A 26,298-nucleotide genomic window follows, 5' to 3' on the forward strand; every position below is an offset into this window, starting at 1 on the left:
ATGAATACCCGGAAGAATTTTGAGCTCTGCCTCCTCGCTGTATTTGGGGGTGCCTCCACTTTCAATGACGCAGCGGTAGAATCCTCCATCTGTCTCAGTCGCATTACCAACAAGCAGCGCCCCGCTCGGCAGCTTGAAGACGCGCTCATCCAGGACGAGGGGCTGCCGCTCCTGCTCCCACCTCACAAAGGGCGCGAGGTCAACGTTCACCTCGCAGTTCAGGATTGCACTGTTTCCTTTATAGACAGACGACAGCTCCGGCTGGCTGGTGAACCTGGGAAGGCCTGCCAATAGGAAAGGCAGAAGTTAGAGAAGTGAGAAAAATTACTGAAGGTGACGTCCAAGCTTTGAAGCCCAAGTGAAGATTCATCAATATTATTTCTCTTTAAAAAAAAGAAAAAAAATAAGCTGCTTTCCAACTCTAAGAATCTTAAACGCACTGGGATGTGGCAACAAAGAACAAATGATGCTGTGGAAAAGGTGACTTCGTGTATGACTTCCACTGAAGTTCACAAGCAACATCTTAATTTACCACCTACTGGAGTACTTATGAGCTGGCTTTTTCCCCTCTATATTTTTAGGCTTCTTCTATCAAAATTAGCACTTAGTTAAGAATCTAAGCTGAAAAAATAGTTTGTACAACTTCACCAATTGTGAACAAGTCACCATGACTTCTAATTAACCAGGACACAGAACAAAGCCTAAGGGCATTAGAGGGCCAAATCTCACCGAATTTCAACGGAAAAAAATGATATCTCTTCGAAGATCTGAGCTCCCAGAAGCCTTAATTACAGCACCGTAAGGTAAAACTGCATTTATTCATAAGAAAATCTTGACCTTATACAGGTGAGTATGGTTGAGGGCCGATTCTCTTCCCAAGACAAAGCTACACAGCAGCAGCTCTGTGCACAGAACACCTCCACCCCCACACCTATCTCCCATGTAGGATATCCAGCAGAACCTCCAAAAGGAAGATTTGAGATCTCCAAAAGGCTCAGCCTTCATTTCAGGTGCCTGTGTGCTGGTAAAGACAGTGGCCAGCATGAGGAGAAGCTGCCATCACAACGAGCTGCAGCCCCTCGGCAGCCTGATTGCAGCAACAGTCCCTAGGTAGGTTTTTTGGTTAACTGTACCTCACACTTAAGATTAATATTGCCAAAGAAACAGCCTGTCATAAATACTGGCGTTTTACCTTTCCTTCTCCCTCCCTGCTTCAAGCAGATTTTATGCCTTTTCCTTTCAAGTCACCGCACTGCGCGCCCTGAGTGCAGGAGATGGAAAGTGGGACCGAGATGCGTGAATTACAGCACCCAAGCACAACCACACAGACCAGGGAAGCTGGTATTAAAACATCTACGTGTAGAAAAAATATATTGCCTGGTTCCTCAATGTGAAGGTGAAGAAAAGGGACAGGCAAGAAACCCCTCTCTGTTCCCTTCAATCCCTAGAAAAGTACTTTACGATCTATGGCCTATCAGTTACACTCTGCTCAAACCTTATGCTTTCTCCCCTACACTTGTCCACATTCACTAACCTCCGCTGTGGGAGAAACATCTCAAGTCAATATTCATAATTTTCCCACCTGAACGAATAGTATTTTTTGCTTGGACAGTAAAACTCTTCATTATTATCACCCACTTAAGTTCACATTTCAATACATACTTTTCATGCAACTTTAGTATCTATATTTCCCATAGAAAAAATGAATCTGAACCAGACCAAAGGCACTAACTCAGGGCTCTGCAATCAAAGCCAGCCACACAGGAGATTTATCTGAGATTAATTTTGGAGCAACCTACATCAAATGTACACAGCTGGCGGGAAGTGAGGAGAGGACACAATAAAACAGATTTGAGAATATCTGCACAGAGCGCTAATACACTGCATTTCCAACATCTGGATCACTTCTGCTTCAGCATGTAACTGCTCTCTCACACAGGTTCACCTCCAAATGTGACACACACACTTTCCCCCTCTTGGAGAACTCTTTGGAGCCTCCTCCCACAGCTTCACTTCTCAGAGAAGAAAGTTTCTCATTTCTACTCCTCATGTATTTATAACCAACTTCAAGTCCTTTGATCCTGACCTTCTTTTAATATTAATTATTTTGCATCTTTGATATTTGATATTTACCCATCACTCCCTCCCTCTACAGATGAACAAAAACCTTGGCTTCTTTCAGCCTTCCCTCTGCTCAGTAAGGAAGCTACGATCTTTGGTTTCTTCTCATTCCCACAGCCATGCTAACTCTGCTCCCGTTAAAGACTCACAATCACTGCAGTAGGCAGGAATCCCATCAGAGCAGGGTCACCTACAAGGACAGAGAGCCTTATTCAAGGATTTTTCCACTCATATTCCACTAATCCTCACGGACAGACATTGCACAACCTCTTGGGCAACTCGTTGTGGAATTGCTCATCTTCACAGTGAAATACTTTCTCCTCAAACTCAGTGCGAAGCTCCTTTGCTTCGAGTGGCATCCACCACCACACCACCCTCAGAACAACAGAGACAACAAATCACAGCTTCTGTTGTCACTGAGTATTTGATCACAGATATCCAAAAGTTAATACCACAGAATTCCTTCCGAGTCTCCTGCAAATAGCTTCCCAATGCATTTAGTTCTCTCTTCCCAATCACTTTAGTTCTCTGCACTTCAGCAGACTGTCATGTCATAATCAACCCATATCAGACTCGTTTTCTCTGTAAAATGACCAATTGCTGTCTCAACTTAATACCAAGGATATGCATTGTATTGTATGTATGTGTACCATGCACCTGCATGACTACACACACTGCGCTAGAGAGCTTCACCGCTGCTCATTCTGTAGCATCCTTTCATTCTTCCTATGAGACCATGGAGGCTTCAGCAAGAGTTGCAAGGTTTTCCAAACTTGTCACGCTTGCAAACCTCATAGACGTGTTCTTCATTTTTACACCAAAACATGTGATGGGGATGTTAACCATTACCTTCCCTCCGCCTTGTCTCTGAGGCATCTCTCCATTCTGCAATTTCCCTCTCAATACGAACCATTACATTTTCATAATTATCTCAGATTCTTATCAAATTCAACAGTCACATTTGAATTTCCATTCTTTTGACCTTTTATAATCTAACAGGCTAGCATATCAAAAGTCTGTCCTCCAGCATGCCCATCATATTATGCAGCTCTAAGCCATCAATTGCTTCATCAAGAGACCTAGATGTAAACCACTGTCAAAAGTCACTGTACAGTTTAGCCTTCTTTCCATTTTCCTCCATCTTAATTAGCCTAGCCTTCAAAATCTCCCTAGAAAGGGCACAGTGCTGGAATCAGACTAATTGGTCTAAGGATCACCTCTTCCCTTTTGGGACACATGTTCTACATCAGTTACTCTTCAAGAAGAATGTACGGGCCCTGAATTCACGCCTCATTAGAAATCTTTACCAACAGACCTGCAAATTAAGCCAATTCTTTCTTACAGACTGGAAGAGAGACGTGAACCTTCTCATTTTGTCAGAGCCGCTGCCATTTCCTCACCCTGCACAACCAGCACTTGCACAGTCGGTACATCAGCAACCTATGGAACACGTGAGAATGTGAATGGAAGACAAAAGCCCTGCAATTTCTAACATGAAGTTCAATTCCACATTCTTTTAAATCCCTTATTAGTACTGCTCACTTTTTGGGCAACTGTCTGTTCTGTTGTGGGCAGGTCCTTTATTAAGGTTAAATAAGCTTTACTTCAGATGGTTTCGTTACTCAGCAGCAATGAACTCACAGTTCATTTTCCAGGTCGCTTTAAACAGCGCTAAAATCCTCATTTGATCATACGTGGTATGATTTTATGATATATAACTTTAACCTAGGTCGTAATTTTGTCTGAAGAGTAATTTTCTCATTCCATCATTATTTGCAATTCGTACCGCCTAGAAGTCTCCACCGTGTAGGAGGACCCTTCTGCTTTACCCAAAGACAACCACAAAACATTAATGATGTATTATAAAATGTTCTAAATATAATTAAATTAACTCTGAGAGCTGGTTAGAAGTGCAGTAAGAGGACTGGAGTGCTGGCATACCTTCTCGTAGCACCACACTCCCAGAAATACTCTGCTGAAGAGCTTTTCTTTTCCACTCTCACATAGCAGCCCAGTTCCTCGTAAGCCTGCGTTTCTCCAACATTTATCATAGTTTTCAAATGCATTGCACCACAAAAGCTAATTCAGTCTATTTAAATTAGAAACACCTTTAAAACTACTTTTCAAAGTTAAATTAAAAAAAAAAAAAAGATACATTTTTCTCATAATGATTTCTAATTCCCAGTCACTTCAATCAACATGACAAAGCAGGATGATCTATTATAATGAAAATTAGTTAGAATTCTGATGAGAAAAGAGCACCCATTCTTCACACACATGTTGCAAGGCATTCATTCAGATGGAGATATTACTCCATCACTTACCGAATGAATGTAATGATAAATGATACTTTGGGGTTCTGATATTAAAGATAATTTTTACATGTTTGTATGTACATTAATCATTTGAAGGCAGCACAAATATATTATGATCGATTTTAGGACGCTGAAGGAGAATATTTCTGACCAAACAGGAATGTGGGTTCATAAATTCAATCTGGGAGGATGATTTTCCACTTGGAATGTTCTCTAAAAACAGGCAGGAGAACACGTGAGCAATCGTGTGATTCCTCACATGCATACAATAGAAATCATAGGTGGTACCACCAGATTTGGTGCTAGGACAATGCCAATGGGGGCATGGAGGGGGGAGCAACTCCGGCCCTATTTTCTCCTTCCCTTTTGTCTCTCCCTCACCAAAAGACCAAAGCAACGGTAGGAATGTGAATGAAAAATCTACTTAATGCAAATTCGTTCCATTCAGACTATTCCCAGCTTAAGCATTGCTGAGATTTGTGGCCCATTGTCTTCATCTCTGAAAAAGCAGCGCAGTGCCTGGAAGAGCAATAACTCCCCTGCTCCTGGAAAACACAGATGGCGAAAATTCTGGCTGTAGTCTGCTGCCTTCAGTAGAGCCAGTATTTCATCCCCTGTATTTTCCAGAAGAGGAATTCATTACACTGAGCCAGATGCTAATCTGGGTTCAGCAGTCCCTCTGCAACCGCAGACAGTGCCAATCATTTTCAAGAAGACTGAAAGGAAAAAAAGGTCCATAATCAACAGTTACTCAACTACTTGCTCAAACAACACGCTCCCTAACTTGAGAGTAAATGCTCCCTTTCTTTCTGAATGCTGTCAGCAGTCAGTAAATGTCCAGTTTTATTTAATGTAGATGCTATTGCCACGGGCACATTTAATCCTCTTCAGAAGCCTACTAACCTTTTGGCCTACTAACCAACATTGCCAAGAAGAAAAAAAGAAACCTTCTCAAGAGCAACTGAAGGCTGCAGAGGAATTCACTTCTGCCCTTCCTGCGGCAGGTTTGTATACCTTTACCACATGGCTGCAAGCCCAGCAGATCAAATCCACAAAAGCATTTTCATCCTGTGCTCGAGCTCCTCTATTGCTACTCCGCAGCCTGGAATTGAACACAGTACTTTGGGTAAGAATTCAACAGTTTTAAACAAAACACCCAACTTTACAACTTTATGCAGTTACACGTCTCACAAAGCCAGTGTCAAACTTTTTTATGGCATCCCCAATTGCTCTCAGCAAGTTTCCCCTGAGTATTTCTACTGCAGTATGGAAAAAGCAAAACAAGGAGCAGCCACAAGTTCTTCCAAAATGCTGCACCTCAAATACCAGGAAAACCTCTGCTGTTCAAAACTCACTCCATTTTCTCTCACCAAGCCTTGCCCAGCTTTAGCTGCACCGCCCACAAATCTCACTGCTAACAGCTTGCAAATCACAATTCTCACGTATTCCACTGCTCTGTTCAGACACAAAGAGACAGAATTAATACACAAATGACGATTTAAGAAAGTTTCATTTCTTCTCCCGTTCTCTTTTTCCCTATTCAAATTTGAGCTCATGGCAAATTGATAACTCTGCTACTGTTTTGCTTATTAAAAAAGCCTCTTGGGAAACACAAAGATTTTAGCAACAGCAGTAGGTGGAGGAGGACAGCAACATGAGACCCTATTGTTAAAATCGCCACAACATCTGTTATCCTCCAGCAAAGCCGCCGATCTTTAAGATGCCGCATATTTTGTTCGAGCATCAGCTTCACACCCAAACCCTGTTAAAAAATTAATAAGTCCGGCCATCTGTGGACACTTCATTAAATTATCACAGCTCTTTTCTTCCCCTTTGCTTACAGATTATTCAGCATCATTTGTCTGAGTGGCAGAGGTGTGAAACGTTTTAAAATACACTTTTGTTAACAGGAGGCACTCCCTCAATCTCTCTAGCAAATACATCAGACTTCATAAGTACAAAACATTTGTGGAGAGCACAAATCCAGCATTACCTGAATTAAGATAAGACTCGATGTTTTTATATGGAATATTCTTAGAAACAAAAGAAAAAAATCTACTGGCTAACCTAAAGCAAGAAGCATGTGGAATAGAAAAGAGGAATGAGAAATGTCAGCTCATACTCAGAATACTGTCTGTCAGAGGCAGCCTTGGTGGCATGCTTAATCTGGCTGCTTTTTAAAAAATATGGCTTGACCAGAATTGAATAAGAAGGAGAAAAGGGAGAGAACATCACTATAGACAACAACATGAACACAGATGTACCTACACACACATAATGTGCATATGTGCAGTGCTGTGGTATATTAGGCATGTTTTGAAGAGGCAACTGAACTAGAGATAAGGAGACCTTCCAGGATCAGTTATCCTATGATAATACAGCTCCAGAAAACTAGACAGAGAAGGATGTGAAGATGCTTACAACAGCCTGGAAAGCATTTTGCCACGCTGTGCAAGAAAGAACAGAACTGTACATGTCAAAGCAAACTTCTAGCTTGGAAAGTCAGAGCAAAATGGATCACGTCTGGAGCAGAGGGTCTGCTTACATGAATTGCTTCAGGTTGCCACTAAGCCCCTCAGATTTGGATTTGAGCTTTGCCACAAATTAATAAAAATACATACGCCAAGTTTTCAGATAGTGCTTTGACTACCAAAATGCACCTAAATATTCCAAAAGTGTTTATACAATTGTCCTTTATGTGATAAGTAATATCATTCTGCTAAGTCTGGCATAACGGAAGACCAAGCAAGAGCATAAGAAGACAGCCATGTGGACTGTAGAGAAAACTGTCCCTTCACATCACTTCAACGCATGATGGTACTACAGATCAATTCTGATTTCAAAGCATTACACAGAGAGTACCTTCTGACCTCAGCCCACCACTGGAAACAAGGAAATAAGATCTAACTCCTTAAGACAGTAGAGCAGCTCTTTGCATTCAAACCAGGAGACAATCTCATGTGTCAGCTGACTCCTGCTGCAAGAAAAGCTTGATGAGCAGAAGTGATACAACATGCAAGAAGATAATCCTAGTGAAATTATTCGGCTTGTGACTGACAGCACAATATTGAGCAAGAGACAGGTGAGGTGCCTAGGAGTCACTTTATGGTGCTACTTTGCCAAACACATCCTTTGTCAGAAGTCCCGGGGATAATGAAATATTAAAATGGATCAAGAAACGAAGAGCAGACATGATGTACATCCTGAGAGCATTTCCACTGGAGCATCAGCTCCCAACAGAACTCGGAGCATATGTCCACTGGGCTCTGCACCTGATGCAATGCTCCAGACTGCAGCTCCAGCACAAGCAGGAGGGGCATTCTACTAGCAGGTAAGGCTGGCTCTGAGCAGGGATGCACCCCTGGTGCCTGCCTGCATGTTCACAGTGAAAGGCTGCGAGAATGAAGAGGTTTTGAGCTAGAAGGAAAAAGTCAAGCAGGCTGCCAGCATCAAGAATCTTGTACTGAAAATGTATTTATTGCTGCTCAAACACAGCTGTCCTTTCTGAGCAGCGGAAGTGTGTTCAGCAGCAGGCCACAAACCAGAACAAAGATCAGCCAGCCTCACAGTGCTTGTAAGACTGCTCTGCAACTGCCAATGCGGGGAAACATGGAAGTAGACGTTGCTAAGGCAGAAAAATGAAGAGAGAGTGTACAACCAATGAAATAATTCATTTGATACCATCCTAACAGCAAGGACAATAAAAGCACTGCAGGATTTTAAGGGACCCTAAGACAGTGTATGTAGATTACCACCTCGTTTAAGAAACCTCAGGTCCTGAGCAACTGAAGATCTTAAATAAAAACACCACATGCTTGCAATTCTTCTTAAAATAAAATCAATAGTTACAACAAAAGAAGAATAAGATCTGAGTATCGTGGTGAAAGAGAAGAGCTTGACAGGTTAAATAATTTCAGATCCAAGCAAGGCTATCAATTACGAAAGCTTATGTGAACAAGCTATTCGAAAAAGATTAACACACAGATCTGGAGGGAAGATCAGTAAAACTTTTGCAGGCAACTCTGCAGACTGTCAGAGACAGCAGGTGCCTGAAGAAAGACATTTAGAGACAGGAAAGAATCTAAAAAATTCACAGGAAAATACACTGAGTTAACAAATAGCAAAGAAACCCCTCAAAAAGACTGAGACACCGAGAGACAAGCACAGCAGGAGAAAGAACTTGAATGTAAGCCTTCAGCTGAACAAGAGGATGTCTAGAGACGTGCGTGGCAGCAAGGAGAAGGAACACTACAAATATATATACATAACTAGCAGATTATGTACCAGAACTGTTGATCAGTCACAGGGATCAGGATAAAAACCACAAAGATGTGGATTATCGCACCACTGAGCCCTGAATCATGGACAGCTGCTAGCAATTAAGCTCATCATATCAGAGAGAATTCTGTAAAGGTCTCTACCTAACAAAGCCTTTCTTGGCTCCATTTTTAATGTGCTCAATTTCAGAAAAGTTGCAGAAGAGCAGAATGACGGTGTTTCTAATCCAGGAACCAGCAGGAATCAAAGAGGGCTGGGCAGCACCCACATAGAGACCTACACACTGACCTACACATAGAGACACATTTCCCCTCGCTGCCTCTGAAGAAAAGGGGAACAATAATGTATGCAAAGAGGGAAGGTGGGTTTGTTTTCCTTCATTTCTAGTGTGATCAGGTGAATAATGAGACATGCCCTACACTTTAGGAATGCCACCAGCATCTCAGCATCGCTGAAATCAGCCAGATACACATTTAATAAGAAATAACTCATGGAACTATCTATTCCTCTATTTTCTTTCATTTTCACTGTCACTAAGCTTCCTTCTGAATTTCTACCATGAAAAAACATGCAATTTATCATATACATGCCTGTCCCATGCTCCTTCCTAGCCGTAACTGCCTTTGTCAGCTTTCATTTGGGTAGGTGTGACAGTACAAGCTCTTAACATTTTCCAAAGGCGATGCTCAGTTGATCTAAAGTCTGAACAATGCCACTGTAGAAATCCATCACCTTCAGCCTGTCAGAGTAAAGCTGAAATATCTTTTTGAATCCCCTACTTTAAGATACAGTTAGGAAAGAATACAGTCTGCATATGTAACTATCGCTTGCCTGACACTTTGGGATTTGGAATGAGCAATCTCTGCAGAACTTGTCAAATAGAATTACAAAAGGGATTGCTGGCGCTGACACGCAGAACATAAATAAGGAGAAATATACATTTGAGTGAAAATATTAACAAATGAGAAGGCCAATGTAAACAACATCCATCCAACCTTCTCATTCGGGGTGCTGATGAATCATCAATACGCTCTCCATTTCCATTTCGTACAAGCATACAGAATCATTCATCAACAGCTCATCTACTATAAGCCCAAGTGATTTTAGAAGAAGAAGATCTGGGAGCAGAGCTCCCTTCCACAGCACTCATGCTTCCCTAGAGATGAGTTACATTGCCTTCTATATTTTCAAAAGCATAGATCAAGATTTGAATGGGTACTGCAACTCATTATAAATGATAGAATCTCAGAATCACAGAATGGCCAGGGTTGGAAGGGACCTCAAGGATCATGAATCTCCAACCCCCCTGCCACATGCAGGGCCACCAACTTCCACATTTAAATCCAACCTCTCTGCATCAAGATATGTATTATTTTACAAAGTACAGTAATATAAAGCCAACTTCGTCCACTAACCACTACTAAAGGACACTTTCTTCACTAATTACAAGGCTAATCCTTAACAGCCTGAATTGTCCACTGGTAAACTGATAAAAACGAATCTTCTGGGTTTAAAAGAAATGCTATGTTTAAGATAGTGCCTAATTAAGAAAATAATCCTAATAGCCGTATCAAATGACCAGAGGCTTTAAAGGTTTTGGCACTGTGTGTTGGAGACTGACTGGTGCCAGCAGGACAGCCCGAAAGCAAGGATGCCCAAGGATACCTCCCTTCACGTGTGGGCCGGACAGCTGGCAGCAGGAGTTGATGTTTGCCCATCTGGCCTTCCTCCTCCATCTTCTCATCTAAGGAAAGAATCCACAATCCCTCCCCTTTTCTGAGCAGGCTCCGTTTCATTGCATTCACCATTTCTAGAAAATAAATGCCAGCTTGGCTTTTTTGTCCCAAGTTGTACTATTTAATTGTTGTTAAAGAAGAACTCAGAACGAAATAGAAGGTACAACAACAATCCTGTTTCCACACCCAGCTGGCAGGATCTGTCCATAAGATGCAGCTTTGTAAGAACTACCCATCTCGTTTACTCATCCTTGAAAAGAAATGCATTTTTAACTAAGATCGTTTATAGAATGAAATGGAAAAAAAAAAAAAAAAAGCAGATTTTTTTTCCACATGAAACACAGTTTTGCAAGGAAAATTTATCACCTGTGTCATTTACTTTTATTTGTTAAGTGCTCTTAAGTACTCTCCACTGAAGCGTCTATGCTCTTAGGTTATTTCCAATTCAAAGGGACAGAAAGCTCTTTATGCATGAAGATAAAGGCTCTCCTTCCCCTCCTCTTTTGAGGGAAATATGCAACAATACTGAGGGGAAAAAACCAAGAAAGTGGAATCATTGCTAACCACACCCCCACGGAGCTGGAAGGAGCACACGGCGCGTTCTGCCCAGCTCTGCCTATGCTTCTCTTGTCCTTCAGGAACCTCACGTGTGGAACCCAGCAAAACAAAACCCTTGTGATACAACCTTTGCAGCACCAGGCCCAGCCGCCTGCACACTGCAGCTGCTCCCAGAGATGCTTGCTGGCCACAGCTGCACCTCCTGCACCCCATCCGAATGTGGAACGGGTGCAAGAATTCTTTTCCTTCTACACAATCTTCCTCTTTCCATCTTATGTTACAAAAAAAGTTATCTGGATTTCTTGAAGAGAAATTCCTTTTTAATCCATTGAGGAAAGGGCCAAGCATGGAGGTCTTCCTGAAGTCAAATGGTGCAACCAGCAACAGAAGCACGCTCGTGTACCAGCATCTCCTGGCTCAGAATTCAAGAATTCCTCCAAACCACATTACAGCGAGAGCTGCAGCAGGGCCCCATCCTGGCCTCCCTTCATTTCAGTAGCAGTTCCATTTGGAAGGTCAAAACTTGAAAAATTCAAGGTGCAATAAAACTTTAAAAGGCAAGAAGGAGAGAAAAAATGGGAACAATCTCTCAAGTGAACTTCTTCCCATTATCTGATATATTGATAAGAAGCAAGTCACGTTACTCAAAGGCAGCTCCACAGTTTGTTGTCTCAATTTTTGACAGGTTTGTGTAATGTTACACAGAAGTTAGAGAACAGCTAACAGCCTTCTGCTCTTGAGGTCTTCTGCTCACTAACCAGCCTGTGCTTCTTCTAAAAATAATAGTAAAATGAAGGTTTGAAAGCGTAATTTCTATGAGTATCCAAATAAAAATAATGCATCTAATATAAGGGATACTTAAGTGAGGAGCAGGGAAGTCAGAGCCACGTGGTGTTAGTCTCAAGGCAGCACACCAGTACCTTTTACACAAGCAACTCACTACAACCAAGCAAACTACACACAAAGCTCAAAGCCAAGTACAATCAAGTGCAAAGCTAAATGGAAGAAGGGGAATCAAAAAACAAATGGATTCACTTGGGAAAAAAGACAGTAGATGAAATAAATATTTCAGTGAACAGTCTCTGAATGGCCATACAAAACCAATAAATCCTTACGATGAAACTCTGTCACTGTCACTTCACACCTTTCAGTTCTCTGCATTTCCATTCTCTCAATAAAAGATTTATGAAAGCTTTAACAAAGGAGTAATAAAGAGTGACTGGGGAAGAGAAGATTGCCACAGGAACATTTTTAAGTTAGTATCACCGTATTTTTCACTATAATACACAGGAATTTATTTTTCCAAGACAAATACCAGATGCGGTTCTGAAAAAAAGATTGGCATTAAAAAAAACAATCAATTGTTTCGTAAAAGCTATCGCAACCCCTCACCCTTCCTAAGCCATAACTGACACTTCAGTATCAAAGCCAGATTTGCATTTCAAAAACCAATTAAAAAAGCATACTGTAGTAAGGTACTGATTAAAAAGATCTCGTGGCTTTACATATATTAGCCACTTGCTTTGACTTGCCCTACTTCAAACCCATCGTAGTCACAGCCACCCCCATAAATGAGGTAGGTTATACAACTGCCACCCTGCTAAATCACACTGCAGTTCGAAAGGAACAACAAAATAAAACCAAAAGAAAACAAGGACTTTTAAAAATAAATCAAGAGTTTCACAAATCCAGTTCAGAGCACGATACTGGCTCTGTTTGCACAGCAAGAGCACGAGAAACAACAAAGGAAAGAAACACAGGCAATGACAATCTCAACCTGCAGTTGCTGGAAAGAACCAACTAGAGGAACACAGACTTCATTGGGAAAAGGGCAAACATATCCTGAAACTGCTGATCGTTGAAGAAAACGAACAAGTTTCCTGCTGTCTGCAGGTTTAACAACCAGAGGTTTCCTACCAGAAGTATGGTAGAATGGTAAATAATGTCCTTTCCATTTGCAATAGCATAAAATTTCAGATTACAGACAAACCATATTGATCAGAGTATTTGTCATGCTGTAATCCTTAGGAAATGATCAACTTGTTTAGAAATCCCAGCGCTGCCACACAAAAGTGTTGATGGTGCACTTGCAAAAGCCTGCAGAGCAAAGGCTTCTCATCTGCTCACACGTATGGAAAAGGTTCCTTAAAAACACATTGTCAAACGCCCTGCAAACTTGCCAATCCATGCCACCATCAATTTCCCCACGCCGTGACAAGTTTATAGCATTGTGTCACAAACATAAATCGAAGAGAGAAGCCAAGAAAGCAGCCCTCTAACAAAAAGCATTCAGTCACTGTCTAATCACTCCACGCAGGGATTCAGTGCGTGTGTTTGGTTGGGTTTCTTCATGCAGCGGTTGACTAAGCGCCTCTGTCACCTTGCAGCACCTTGCATCATCAATTCCTGTCGTCATATTGGCAAGAGCGTTGCTTTCCAATGTTCAGTGGTTTTAGGCTCATCAAATTATAATGAGAGTCCTTTTAATCATTCAAAAAGTTATGAAAATTTATCAGCCTGTTTGCAGCAGATGCACTACAGGTAGATTGCTCAGTATTGTCTCTCAGATGTAAGAGAAAATGCAATTATTTAAGACTAAAAGCTCAAAACACCATTTGTGTGATGCAATATCACCTGGTTTTACTGATTCTTCTGTGCCCTGGCCTCTCTCACTCATCAGAATTTGTCATTTCCAGGCAATGAAGTTATTTAATGATTAAGTAGTAGCTAAAACGTGCATAATATTCTCTGTTGAAGAAATTAAGTGCATCACAGCACAACACCAGCACATACTATCGAAATTCAACACAACACCACTCAATTAAGGAGAAAATGAGCTGCCTCCCACTGTTACCTGAGAGCAAGGAGAGACCTCACCACGCTAACCATCCCCGCAGCTAATGCATCTCAAAAGCTTCTAATTACAGCAAAGGTGGGAAATTACAGCAAAGATGGGGAAAATGTTTAAAGCACACCTGACAAAACTGCAGAATTCCAATGAGCTCACTGAAAGCAACACAGTCCAGGTAAAGCTAAGCATTCCACCCCTCACTACAGACCTTCAGCAGCCCCTTCCCCTAAAAGGACCTAAGTTGGCCCAGCTCTTGGCACTGATCAGGTTTCCAGCTGAGTGGAAGGACACAAAGCAGCACAGAAGGAGCACCAACAGCAACGTGGCTAGTACAGAACAAAAAACACTTTCTTGTCCCAGGAAGTTGATCACTCTGCTTGTGCCCGTGTTCAGATCAGTGTCAGGGAAGACAAAACTATTCACAGAATAAACACCTGTATTGACTTGGACTAGACAACTGTTTATGCCTTTCCAGTATAGACTTTTTTAAAAACAAAACTCAGAAGGGTTTATTTTTAATTAGTACAAGGCTTTTGAAGATTTCACCCTTTTAGAAACCACCACTCACAGTAGCATTTTCTACAATGACACGGGAACCACGAACTGGAAGTTTCTATGTCCTTTGGACTACCTTCCTTTTTAACGACAGTAAGCCAACCCAATGATCATGTGGGCCAGAAGCATGACACTGAGCTTCCTCCTATGGAAAGCAGCAGAACTGAACACAAAAACAGCAGTGTAAGAAGGTGGTAATTGCCTGAGACAAGTGTTAGAACTGCTTTTATTGTCCTCATTGCAGGGAACTCAGATATGTATTTCTCATTCAGAGAGACTCTGAAAGTCACTCCTTTAAAGTATAAAAAAAAAGCACAGTTTTTTATTTGCAACATTCCCCATGTTTCACAAGGCTGCAAGCTAGCTTAATAGAAACAACATCTGAATATAAATGACAATGAGCAGCAGCTCTGGGAGATGCTGCAGCACTAGTCAGGAAGAATTCATTACCTGGAGACATTTATTAAGCAAAGGAAAAAAACTGTTTGAAAGGCTGGCAAACATCATTAGAGAAACAAAAGAATATTGCTTCATGGGCTTTGCTTCCTCATTACATTGCCTTAGCTTATCTTTCCTGTTAGTTTTTGAACTCTTACTCTTACAGGTGATTCTAAGCCTCCTCCAGTTATCATTTACAAAACATTGCTACAATCTGACCCTCCTGAGCCCTGATATAAGCAACAAGAAGCAAGTGCCCTTCTGGAAGCACACCACTTTCCCAGTCAAATTCTTAACACCTACCTGCAAAAGACCAACTGCTTGTCAAATCTATTCACACCTGGTACTCAAGAAACAGAAAAATACAGTCCCCCAGCATCCATGCCTTCTCCTTCAGTCCTCCAGTTCTCTGGGGCTTCCACACCCAGCTTTTAGAAGTTTTCCTAATGTTTTATGGTGCAGAGGGCAGATAAATCTCAGCATGAAAGCCCCCAGAGAAACTAATTTTTAAGAGTATTTATACATTAAGAAAGTAGAAGCCCACTCTTTCAAAAACAAACAGCACAAACCTCATTCTAAAGTGTGGCAAATCTCTATCGTGATTACACATTCCTGACACTACTCTTAATCCATTCACTTTAATTGTTCTCATCTTCAGTATTTCCTCAGAAAGCAACTTTTACTAATTACATTTAGTTTAAAAAATAAAAAGGGGGAGATACATACAGTCCTAATTTCAGTGGTAAGAGATAATCACAGAATCACAGAATGGCCAGGGTTGGAAGGGACCTCAAGGACCATGAATCTCCAACCCCCTGCCACACGCAGGGCCACCAGCCTCCACGTTTAATGCTAAACCAGGCTGCCCAGGGCCCCATCCAACCCAGCCTTGAACACCTCCAAGGACAGGGCATCCACAGCCTCTCTGGGCAGCTGTTTCAGCACCTCACCACTCTCATAGTAAAGAACTTCTCCCTGATGTCTGACCTAAATCTCCCCTCCCTCAACTTAAAACCATTTCCCCTCGTCCTACACATATCAGCCCTTTCAAAGAGTTGATTCCCCTCCTGTTTGTAGGCTCCCTTTAGGTCCTGAAGGCTGCACTGAGGTCACCCTGCAGCCTTCTTTTCTCCAGGCTGAACAAGCTCAGCTCCCTCAGCCTGTCCTCATAGGTGCTCCAGTCCCCTGATCATCCTAGTGGTCCTCCTCTGGACTGTCTCCAACAGCTCCCTGTCTTTTCTGTACTGCGGGCTCCACACTTGGATGCCCAAGTTATGATACTAACTTCTTTCCTTGGAACATGCTTTCTCCTTATTGCAATACTATACATTTACATGATCATGCCCTTTGCTGCACTATAAGAAAAAACCAAATCCTTACCTGCTACCGTGAGCTTTGCTGTTCTGCTTACAATGGTCCCCAGGCTTTCCACAGTTGCCACGCACTGATAATATCCTTCATCGGGTTTATTATGCTTGGAATGCACCACACTGTTTATTAATAAAGACCCATCTGGCAGCAACTGGCGACGGTCATCTGAGACCAAGTTTAGAAGAGTCCCGTCTTTCTTCCATTCGATCTTCGGAGGAGTTTCACAATAAGCTGAACAGTTCATTATAACTGAGGCCCCACGAACTGACAGAATGTCCAGCGGCTCCACCAGGAAGTAAAAAGGAGTGAAGGTTCTCACAACAGACCCTGTGAAAGACATGCAAAACAATTTCAGGAGTTAGCCTTCCACTTTTTTTTTTTTTTTTTTTAAACATGAAGTGCATTTTCTTTTAAAAGTACTTTAAAGGAGCAGGAGCCATCACTGCTCACAGTGTGGTCTCCTCAGGAACAGGCTGGTCTGCATGACGTTATTGTCTGCCTTGATTACTCACACCCATGAACTCTTGGAAATGAAGTGAAACTTTTTGTGCCGAAGCCATACTGGTTCGCTCACACTGGAATCCACGCTTTGCAGTCCCAAGCAACCCATTACACAGAAACCTGCTCCATCAAAACACACAAACCTAATGCACATGCCTGAATAACATAATATACAAACAGCATCTAGTTTTACGACTTCTTTCTTGCCTTCCATGGCAGGGATGCCAGGAACAGCAGTGCGGTCATTTCCCTTGTGTAACAAACATTAGGAAACAAGAAGAGTAATTCAGCCCTTGAGAGAAAAAGTCTCCAATTCTGAGCTTAACACATCACGCAAGCACCATAAAACATTTTTTTTTTACTTCTATTCTGGCTCAGGATAAACTTGATTACTTTTCCATTTTAAGTATTCCCAAACAGACATCTATAATTAACATCTACTTTCCATTAAAAAGTGAATTTTAATTACTGTATTTGTAGCATGTTTGGTCCAGCAGAAAGCCTACATGTCACTATCACTTGGACTTGTCTTAATTTAATCACTCATAGAAAACAGAAAGTTTCTTCCAAGGAAGAACAGTTTCACGAATCACCAAAGGTTGATTTGGGAGAAAACGTGGTCATTTCACTGTGCTTTAAATGTGCTGATAATAATCTAAAGCCAAACTAACATCAAGGCTCCTCTCTTGTACTCCAGCACTCCTCCTCCACCTGGGGTTGGGGCACACACCTACAAACAGCACTGTTACTACCTGTCCTCCAGCAAACCAGAGATGAGCTAACAAAAACCTGCCTGCTTTACAGTTATTTACTGGCCATCTACTGGACACTGGGCAGTTAAAAGACCACAGAGGCAGGGCTATCCTTTACCTTCTTCCTTGTTTCTTTCTTTTAAAAACAGCCCAAGTCACCGTTAAGCTATTTGTTAGCACGTGCTCCAAAGCAAACATGGGGAAATACATTTGCCCTTTCAAATCCGTGTATGGTTCTCATATGAGAAAATAAGTCTTGAATTTGTGCTGGGGGCACAGCTTCTCAATTCTACACCAATTTCAAGCTGCACATTCAGGCTCTATAGTAAACAAGTGACCAAAAACCTGTCCTCTGCTGTAACACATAGGTAGCTACAGCGTGGTTTGCACCAGGTGTTTGTATATGGAGGCTTCCCGTGAACCAGGTTGCTCGGCCTGGCAGTAAGCAGCACACAGTACCTCAAGGATGTGGCTTTCCTTTTAGACAAGTCCAAGAATTTAAAGGTGATCTGTAAGGCATCGTTAAAAAAACACTTCAAATGCAATCACAGGCACAAACTGAAGCACGGAAAACCTTTACTTGTAAAGAAAGGCTGTCCTGTAAGCATCTTAGCTTCCTCAGTCCCTTGGGTTTTTGGTTTTAAGAGATTTACCTTCTCAAATGGCCCTAATTAACAAATTGACAAGGTTCCCTCTATCACTGAGCCGCACAGAATGCCTCCTTGCCTCCAAAGAGACTCCAGCAGCCCTCGGGAGAGGGGCTCAGCTCCTGCACTGACAGATTGTCTTCTTCCTCGTGAGCCACGGAGATGTGGGACGAGGCAGGAGGAGCCGCGCGAAAGGAACGGCAGATAGATTACACTTCTGTAGGGTCTGTCATCCCCGTGTTCTTCTACCTTCAAGAATTCAAAGATGAATTCAGAACAGAAAGACTGAGGTTTCCCTAGTGACAGCTGCAGTCTCAGACAAGATTAGATCTGTTATGTCAGTATCCAAATCCTTGAGATTTGGTCCTTCCTGAGGACAAAAAGCAAAGACGGAACAAAAGCCAGAGCAAATTACAAAATTCCTGCGTGCTTCATTTGAACACATGCACACCTGTGAGCACCGACTTTGTGTGAGGAGTCCTCAGTTCCAGTGCTCAAATGACAAGAAAAACAATAATCATGAACAGCACAAAAACAGCTTTAGACCAGCACGATCTCAACCATCAATCCACAAACTTAAAAGCTGTTGTTTTAATTTAAAAATTCAGCCTTACGGTCCCTGGGTCTCCCACCAGGAAGCCTTCTGCCCAAGCCAAGCCGTCAACCCTCTTCCTCTCTTACAAACTTGGTTGTTTTTTTTCCAAGGGACGCTCAGATCTCTACCAGAACAAACACAATGCACTCAGTTTTGCTTTTCCAAGCTTTGAGTTTTCAAATAAAACCTAAGAACACAAGAGGAAAAAAGAAAATAAAAGAAAAATCACTAGGAAGTAACAAAAGCCAGTTTGAGCCGAAGTTCACTTGGGAAGAGCTTGCTGAGTATCTGTACAACCACTTTTCCCCAGCCTGTTTACTAGCACAGATCTCGCATTTTTCATTTACAGTTTTCCTGTGGTTGAGATTCTTGACTTTTCTCACCTTCTGTAAGAGTCAGTTCTGCACAAATGCCCAGCAATTGCAACCTTATTTCTTCATTCTGCAGGTCGGCACAAGTGCAGCAAGCAGGCTGAAACTCAACTCTGCTTCTACTTCCAGATTTTTTAATCAAGATGAAAAAAAGAGGTCTTGCACCTCATTGCCAGTTCATATGCTTGAGAGGCTGCCAACAGAGTAAGCTATACTTGCTAGCTGCATGCATATTATCCTATGCCACTTCCCCTTGAAAACATGAGGCTGGCTTCCAGTTTGCCTTCTCCAGGCCTCACTGCAGGCTGGAGCAGATCAAGTCCACTGATGGGCTCCAGTTATCCTGGAGGTGACCACAGAAATAACACTGCAGAGTCTAGAGCAGAGAGAACGTGCCAAAACAGCACAGAAGGGATGAGAGACTTTCAAGAAAGCAGATGCTCAGCCAGGTTTCAGAGGTAACATTAAAAAGGTTTGCCAAAAAAAAGCCTGTGAAGACTGCACTGTCTGCTTTAACTCTGCACAGAAAGCAGTGGATAAAAAAGCAGTAAGGTTGGTAAATACATATACCCATGGTAAAGGAGAGGAAATTAGACAGCGTGGAGAATTTTCCAGCCCACACTCTAAGAGAAGTTCTGCAGTGTGGAGTTTGGGCACTCCAAGAAGCGCTGGTAGAGCTGCATCTACACTCCAGCCAAGCAAGTTCACACCTCATTTAACCCTTGGTTCAGCACAGGGATGCTCTGTACATACAAGAGCTTAATAAGCATGCCTTTCTGTCAACCAGCCACTTCTCCCACCCCATCAGCCTACCAATCACTCAGTTAAATGGCGCCAAGTTATTAAGGACTGGACTGGCAGGTCCTGTGGAGAGTGGCCTTCCTTCAAGTAAGCAGCTTGATTTGTGTTAACGTTGGCCCAAGAAACCTAAACAAAAATAACTGTGGTCTTTTCCTTAGGCTTTGCATATCTAGCTCCTTCAGTCACCTCAAAGACTGCATCACAGGGCTCTGACAATTCTCCAAATATGCTACAGCTGGCCAGTGCTTCCCTCCTAAGGCCTGTGCCCAAAACACAGCTGAGTGCTTCAGCAGAGACGAGCTCAGTGGTAAGCAAAGACCCGATGCCATTTCACATCTTTTGGAAGCTCTACAAGGTCTTTCATCATCCCTCCCAAGATACACACAGCAGGGCTTACAGCAGAAGCACGGCACCGCTGACTGCATGGGTCTGTGATCCCACCACTCCCCAAATCCCTCAACCCTTTTCTAGGAAACTGCCATGGAGCTGGTTCTTTGCCATTTAATGTTTGACTAGCTGATTACTCCTGCCTAACTGTATTAACTTGCTTTTGGCTCCTCCAGATTTTCCTCATTCCAAAAAAAGTGTACTGCTCTTGAACCTTGTCCTCCTCCTCTCAGCTTTATGTGGTGTGAAAATTTAACAAATATAGCTTACTCTGTCACGCGGGCTGTGAATGAAAGACATCTAATAGAAATTACTCAGAACACACAAGAACAAAATCCCCCACAAAACAGCTTTCATCACCATCAGTTCTCCTGGGACTTATCCAGCCCTTTTCACGGCCATCCTATGGCAGTGAAGTTCAGCTCTCCCTTCCCCCTTCATTAGGAAAGTATTCTTAAATGGTTGGTGGTAGAGGAAAGAATAACATCATCTTTCTTCCATGAAGCTTTTTAAATGCTAACTAGAAGGTCTGAAATATTTCCAGCTAAGCTGACTGCTTTTTTATGCCCTGGCTCATTCTCTTTCCCCATTCAATGGCTTTACATTGGAAGAAGGTAGATTTAGAGTAGATATTAGGAAGAAATTCTTTGCTGTGAGGGCAGTGAGACACTGGCACAGGCTGCCCAGAGGGGCTGTGGATGCTCTTCCCTGGAAACATTCAGTGCCAGGCTGGATGGGGCTGTGAGCAGCCTGGGATAGAGAGGGGTGTCCCTGCCTACAGCAGGGGGTGGAACAAGGTGATCTTTAAGGTCTGTTCCAACCCAAAGCATTGTATGATTCTGTGACCTGAAATATTTGGGATTTTCACAGTCCTGCTCACCTCTTCACAAATACCCAGAGTTAAACAGCAATTCAGAAACTGCCTAGCCAGTTCTCTCAGGGTTAGGACTGCTCTTCTCACTGAAAAAGGCCCAAAGAAAGCACATTTGAGACATCGCACTGACTTAACAAGATTAAGATCAATCTGCCCAATCCCTCCTCACAGTGCACTTCCCTCAAGACCATGAGAAGGCTTTTAAACCCAAAAAGGGAAGTTTTAATGTACCACCTCCCTGCTACAGGATCTGAAAGCAGCTAGGTAAGACATGCAGAGCTCAGTCACTCTTTCCAAACGCTGCATTTTCAAAGGCTGGTGCAAAAAAGAAATCCCAAACTTCCTTCAGCCTTTTCTTCTTCTCCTGCTAACACACCTACAGAGGGATCATCATGATTTTTCACACGTTCTGCTCGATGCATCGCACTGTGTGCAGTGGTACATCTGCAAGTGAGGAACTGCCCAGCATAGCAAACATTCAAGTGGGAAGAAGCATCTCTCCATTAAGCAGCTCACTGCTGGAAGACGTGAACGGTCTGGCACAGCAAAGTAAATCACACAACTGCCTGATGCAAGGGTCGCAGAAGTGGCGGCATTCTGGAAAATAACTTCAGACAAACACCCTGAGCTCACACTTCTCCTCGGTTCATTTGAACTGCCTCCTACCAGCACACGTGGCAGCAATATGAGGTAGGAGGCTTCACTGCTACCGGTGCTGTGGGTTCAACTCAAATCCATTGCTGCCACCAGAATTATTTGGGACCGATGTGTTCCTGGCAATGCCATCAACCGCCTTCAAACAGAGGACTTGAATCTCAAACTGGAATCTCATTCCAGTTCACAAGGATCAAGGCAGGACAATCCAAAAAAGAAAAAGTGGAACACAGGTGTAATTTCAGAATTACTTTCCAACCAGAGTAAGTTAGGGAAACCAAAAATCTGTCATCGATTAACACCCAAAGATTCATTTGTTGGCAGGAGAAATACAGGGCTCTGATGAAGGAAGATTACTTACATTTACAATGTTTCAGTTGGAAGGCATGATATGTATCCTTCTGATTCAAAGCAACTGACAAGTAAATATGTAATATCCTTGAAAACTGGTGCCGAAAGTACAAGGATCAGACAAAGTCCTCACCAGACTGCCAGGAATTACTGCAAAGTGCTTTTCTGTGCGTTCCAAGTCAATGACAGAAGATACAAGCTCTCTTGCTGCAGGACAGAACTTTTAACTCTTTTCATCAGAACATAACCAACACTCTCACCAGCCCTCAGCATCCCTAAAACATTACATTTGTCCCTCACCTAGACCACAGGAAAAAACTGTCTTCAGGAGTTATACAAATGGATTTTAACTCAAGGTGCTACAAACATTGTTCTTTGCAAACTGCCAGTCAGAGCTCACCATGCACTTGCTTTGTGGTTTTGTTGTGCTAAGAAGCACATTACCTGTATGGATAAATTGCTGCCTGCATTAGTCTCTCCACAAAAGTATGTATTATTAGCAGGTTGGTAATTTTTCCCCCCTGACAACATCAGAAACATTCTGCGCTGGCCAACAAGCAATGTTTGTATATGATAATATGCCACAGCAGAACTAAGGTACAGACAAAAACAGAGATTCTTCTTAATGCCATCTTTTTTCCCTTTGTAGTAGAATACAGACCACCTGACCAAGTCAAACTGCACTCCATGACTTCATACCCCAATCCAACAGAGACTTCCTACGATTATTTTTAAAGCGCTCCCAAAGCCCAGTAACACACACAGAGGCTCTGAAGTTCACTCTCAGTGTAAAACCAAGAACAGCGTCTCCAAATTGCATGCTCTAAACTCCATTTCATTTCTTTCTTTGCAAAGGCTCTGCAATACATGAATTATGAGGCAAAAATGGTATTGCACTTAAGCATCAAGAAAAAAACTAAAAAGCGTAAGAGCTCTCCATGACTGCAGATAGATGGCATAAATCCTGCGGGTGCTTTAATAACTCCAAAGGAATGCTGACAGTGGAACCTACCAGAGCAAATGATGTAACATTATAAAATAAGTAATGCCATGTATAAATCTAGATTTCCCCAGACTTACTAGATTCCTTTCTCCTTCAGTACAAGCAGATTTCCTCTTTTAATGATTTAATACACCATAACAAAGATATCCATCAAAAAGAGTAACTCATCTTTGTCCCTATGTCATGAAGCAGTGTGGGCTAGCCATGATGACTGAAGAATGATGCGGGGGCTCCAATCCACTCCAGCCCACATGGGACAGGGCGATGCCTTCAGGTCTGCAAGGGAGGGGCCTCTACATTTGCCAAGTGCAGAAACCTGTAGAGAACACCTCTCCACCCTTACTGAAAAGGGTTCCATGCTGCAGAAAGGCAGCAAGGTAACTGATTGCTGAAGCAAATCCCCTGAAGGAGAAGCATAAAGCTGGGTGCTTCAGCCTTCCTCTTTAGTGGGCCATCTTGTTTGCACATGCCACCTTCTCACACCGACCAAGGAGACTGCTGAGGGAACACTGCCTGGGATACCACAAAGAAAGGGTGTTCCCAACCATTCTGCTCAATAAAACCTGACATTTCATCAAATCATGATCTATGGTGAAGAGCCCCTACCCTCATACCAAACAGCCTGCTGCCACTTCCAGCTCCTGTGGTTTTCAGAAGGCATTCAGATAGAAATAAAGTTGTGAAAAAGCATTTCCACACACCACGCTGCAATGGCTCAAGCTACAGAGTTGAACAGTTTTCAACACTGTGTTGAACACAAAAGTCAAGGTACTCATCACCACAATGCAAATTCATACATCAGACAAAGAGATAAATTATTTCAAGGTTCAGTCTTCAGTACAGCTAGGAGTGTACTTGCCCTTCAGGCAGCTCTGTCAATAAACAAAGAATTAATTCAAGCAAAGCACACTGCACTCTGCAGAGATGCTTTTCCAGTTTTGCCTATTACTTGCAGTCACCTTTCTCTTATTAGTGACAAATTATCGACTTCATCTTAATTGACCTTCCTTAAAGATCTCAAGCAGGAAATTATAAAACAGCAAAAAATAAATTTGGCCCATTAAAAAAAAAAAAAACTGCATGCGGAAATAGGACTGAGAACAAAGCACCCAACCAGCATGCAGAGTGCCTGCAGTAAAACAGGGAGAAGTAAGCAGCCATGCATTCAGCCTAACTGCTCCTTCTGTAAGTGATACCGTCTCCTCATAAATTATTAAATAATGGGAAGGAAAACAAGATAATGATCAACAGCAAAATCTAAACACAGATTGTAATTTCAAATAGCAAACGTCTTAGGAGATGCATTTATGGCTGCTGCTTGGCTGCACGGCCCTTCCGCCGCCTCGAGGGAGCTGGAGATTTTCAGCCGGATCCTGAACACATGGAAGCAGCTTTCCTATTTACAGCACTGCTGGTTTCAGTTGACTGAAGTTCTGTGACCACGGGCCCCTAAACCAGCCAGGAACGAACGCTGCCATGCTGAGCCCCAAACCTTTTGCTGCTCTGCAGGTGGGCTGCAGCTCTCCCAAGCTTGGAAAGAGAGACGCTGCGCTGGCCGCTCCTGCTGCAGCTCCACACAGCCGATGTTCCCAGCAGTACGCCTGTGCTGCTGGCCCAGAATGAAGCCCCAGAATGAAGCAAGATGCTGAACCCTGAGCAGCGTCAGCAGGCCATGTTTTAGAAACCACTTCTGTGCACTTTTGGATTCCCAGTGTGCAAGGAAGAAGAATCTTTTATAACTGTGCAGAAAAACATCAATTTAGGTTTCTTCCAGGCTGCTTAAGTGCAATCCCTGTGTTATCCAGAAGTCAAATGTAGAAGCTGTGTCCAACAAACCTTGCACGCAACAAAAGGAAAATCCTTTCAAGGCAATTCTGCTTTTGCAATCACCACAGGATGCAGGTTGGACCACATAATGCCAAACATTTGGTTTTTTCAACCGGTGAAGGAACTACTCTGAATATTCACTGGAAAATTTCACAAAAAGAGCTTAAAGGATTTTACAAATTTTTCCTTTCTTTTTTCAAACAGAATTACCCAAGCTGTTCCTCTCCTTTCTGAAGTCTACCAGATTTCATTGCTACAGTCTCCCCGTCTGACACATCACCTCTAGGACTGCATGGGCTTTTAAAACACCTGATACAAAAGACAAAATATTCTTTCTTGCCTAAGAAATCCTCTTTCTATTGCTATTAATGACACAAAGAAGCTCAAATGATAATAAGGTAAAGATCTTTTTGACTGAAACTCCAGGGAGAGCCGCGACGTTGCTCACCATCTCCTGGGACAAGCTGTTCAGTGTGGCTCTAACAGCACAGCTCAATGCTTTCAGGGAGATGGCTGCCATCCGCGAGGCACACTCTACCTCAGCAAGACCTTCTCCAACGTCAAATTTCCCTTCATTCTCATCTGTCAAAATAAGCCGCAGTCATTACCTTTCACATGAAATTAACAGTATGTCTGAGATTTCTCTCCCTCCTATTCCAGCCCATCTTTAGTGCTTTGTGTGGCTTTTATTCCCCTGCAATTTCCTTCCCTGTGCTTCGAGCAAGAAGCTAAGCAGAGTGTCTCTGCTTGTGACTTCACAGCCCTGACTGAAATCCCACCACCACAGCTCCCAGTTTACAGCTGCTGGCTCCCACAGCTTCTGCAGCAGCCTGCCTTCAGAGAGATGCTGCGTGTTGTTTTCATATGCCTGCCAGTTGAGCACAAAAACAACGATAGCAAGAATTGTTCTTAATTTACTTTTGATATTACTATGGTTTCCTTAGGAAAGCACATCAGTGGTGTGGACCAAAGTTCCTTTCTTTTTCCTGTAATTCTGCCAGCAATCATTTTCTTTGCCAAACTGGTCTGAGAAAAGATTTTTCTACAAAGAATTACTAGAGGTCTCTGTAAAGACATCTACAAAGCAAAATTTATTTCTGTTCGTCATTGTGAACAATGGTTCTTTGACTTCTGCACAAAAATAGCCCCCATATGCTAGCTAGTGACAATGCTACGCTGCTAGAGCAGGATTGCCATTTTTCCTACTGGAGAAACGGATTTCCCTCTGCAGAGTTCCAGTCCTCTGGGCACTCAGGTACCAAATTTGTTACTTCAGATAGGTGCAATACCGCAAGCAAACAATGGCTTTCAA

At 42.6% G+C, this 26,298-nt stretch overlaps 1 protein-coding gene across 1 annotated transcript in view; it reads right to left on the reverse strand.

Moving 5' to 3' along the window:
• The window catches only part of NEO1 (neogenin 1), a 180,795-nt gene that overhangs the window by 113,525 nt on the left and 40,972 nt on the right, over positions 1 to 26,298 (reverse strand). Inside the window, exons 2-3 of the mRNA XM_042824549.1 lie at positions 16,233 to 16,550; positions 9 to 284 (exon numbers count right to left, since the gene is read on the reverse strand). Coding sequence (XP_042680483.1) covers positions 9 to 284; positions 16,233 to 16,550 — 594 coding nt within the window. The remainder of the gene's footprint in view (positions 1 to 8; positions 285 to 16,232; positions 16,551 to 26,298) is intronic.

Source organism: Centrocercus urophasianus, unplaced genomic scaffold (assembly GCF_019232065.1).
Source record: "Centrocercus urophasianus isolate 14NV4802_14NV808 unplaced genomic scaffold, USGS_Curo_1.0 seq_23, whole genome shotgun sequence".
NCBI lineage: Eukaryota > Metazoa > Chordata > Aves > Galliformes > Phasianidae > Centrocercus > Centrocercus urophasianus.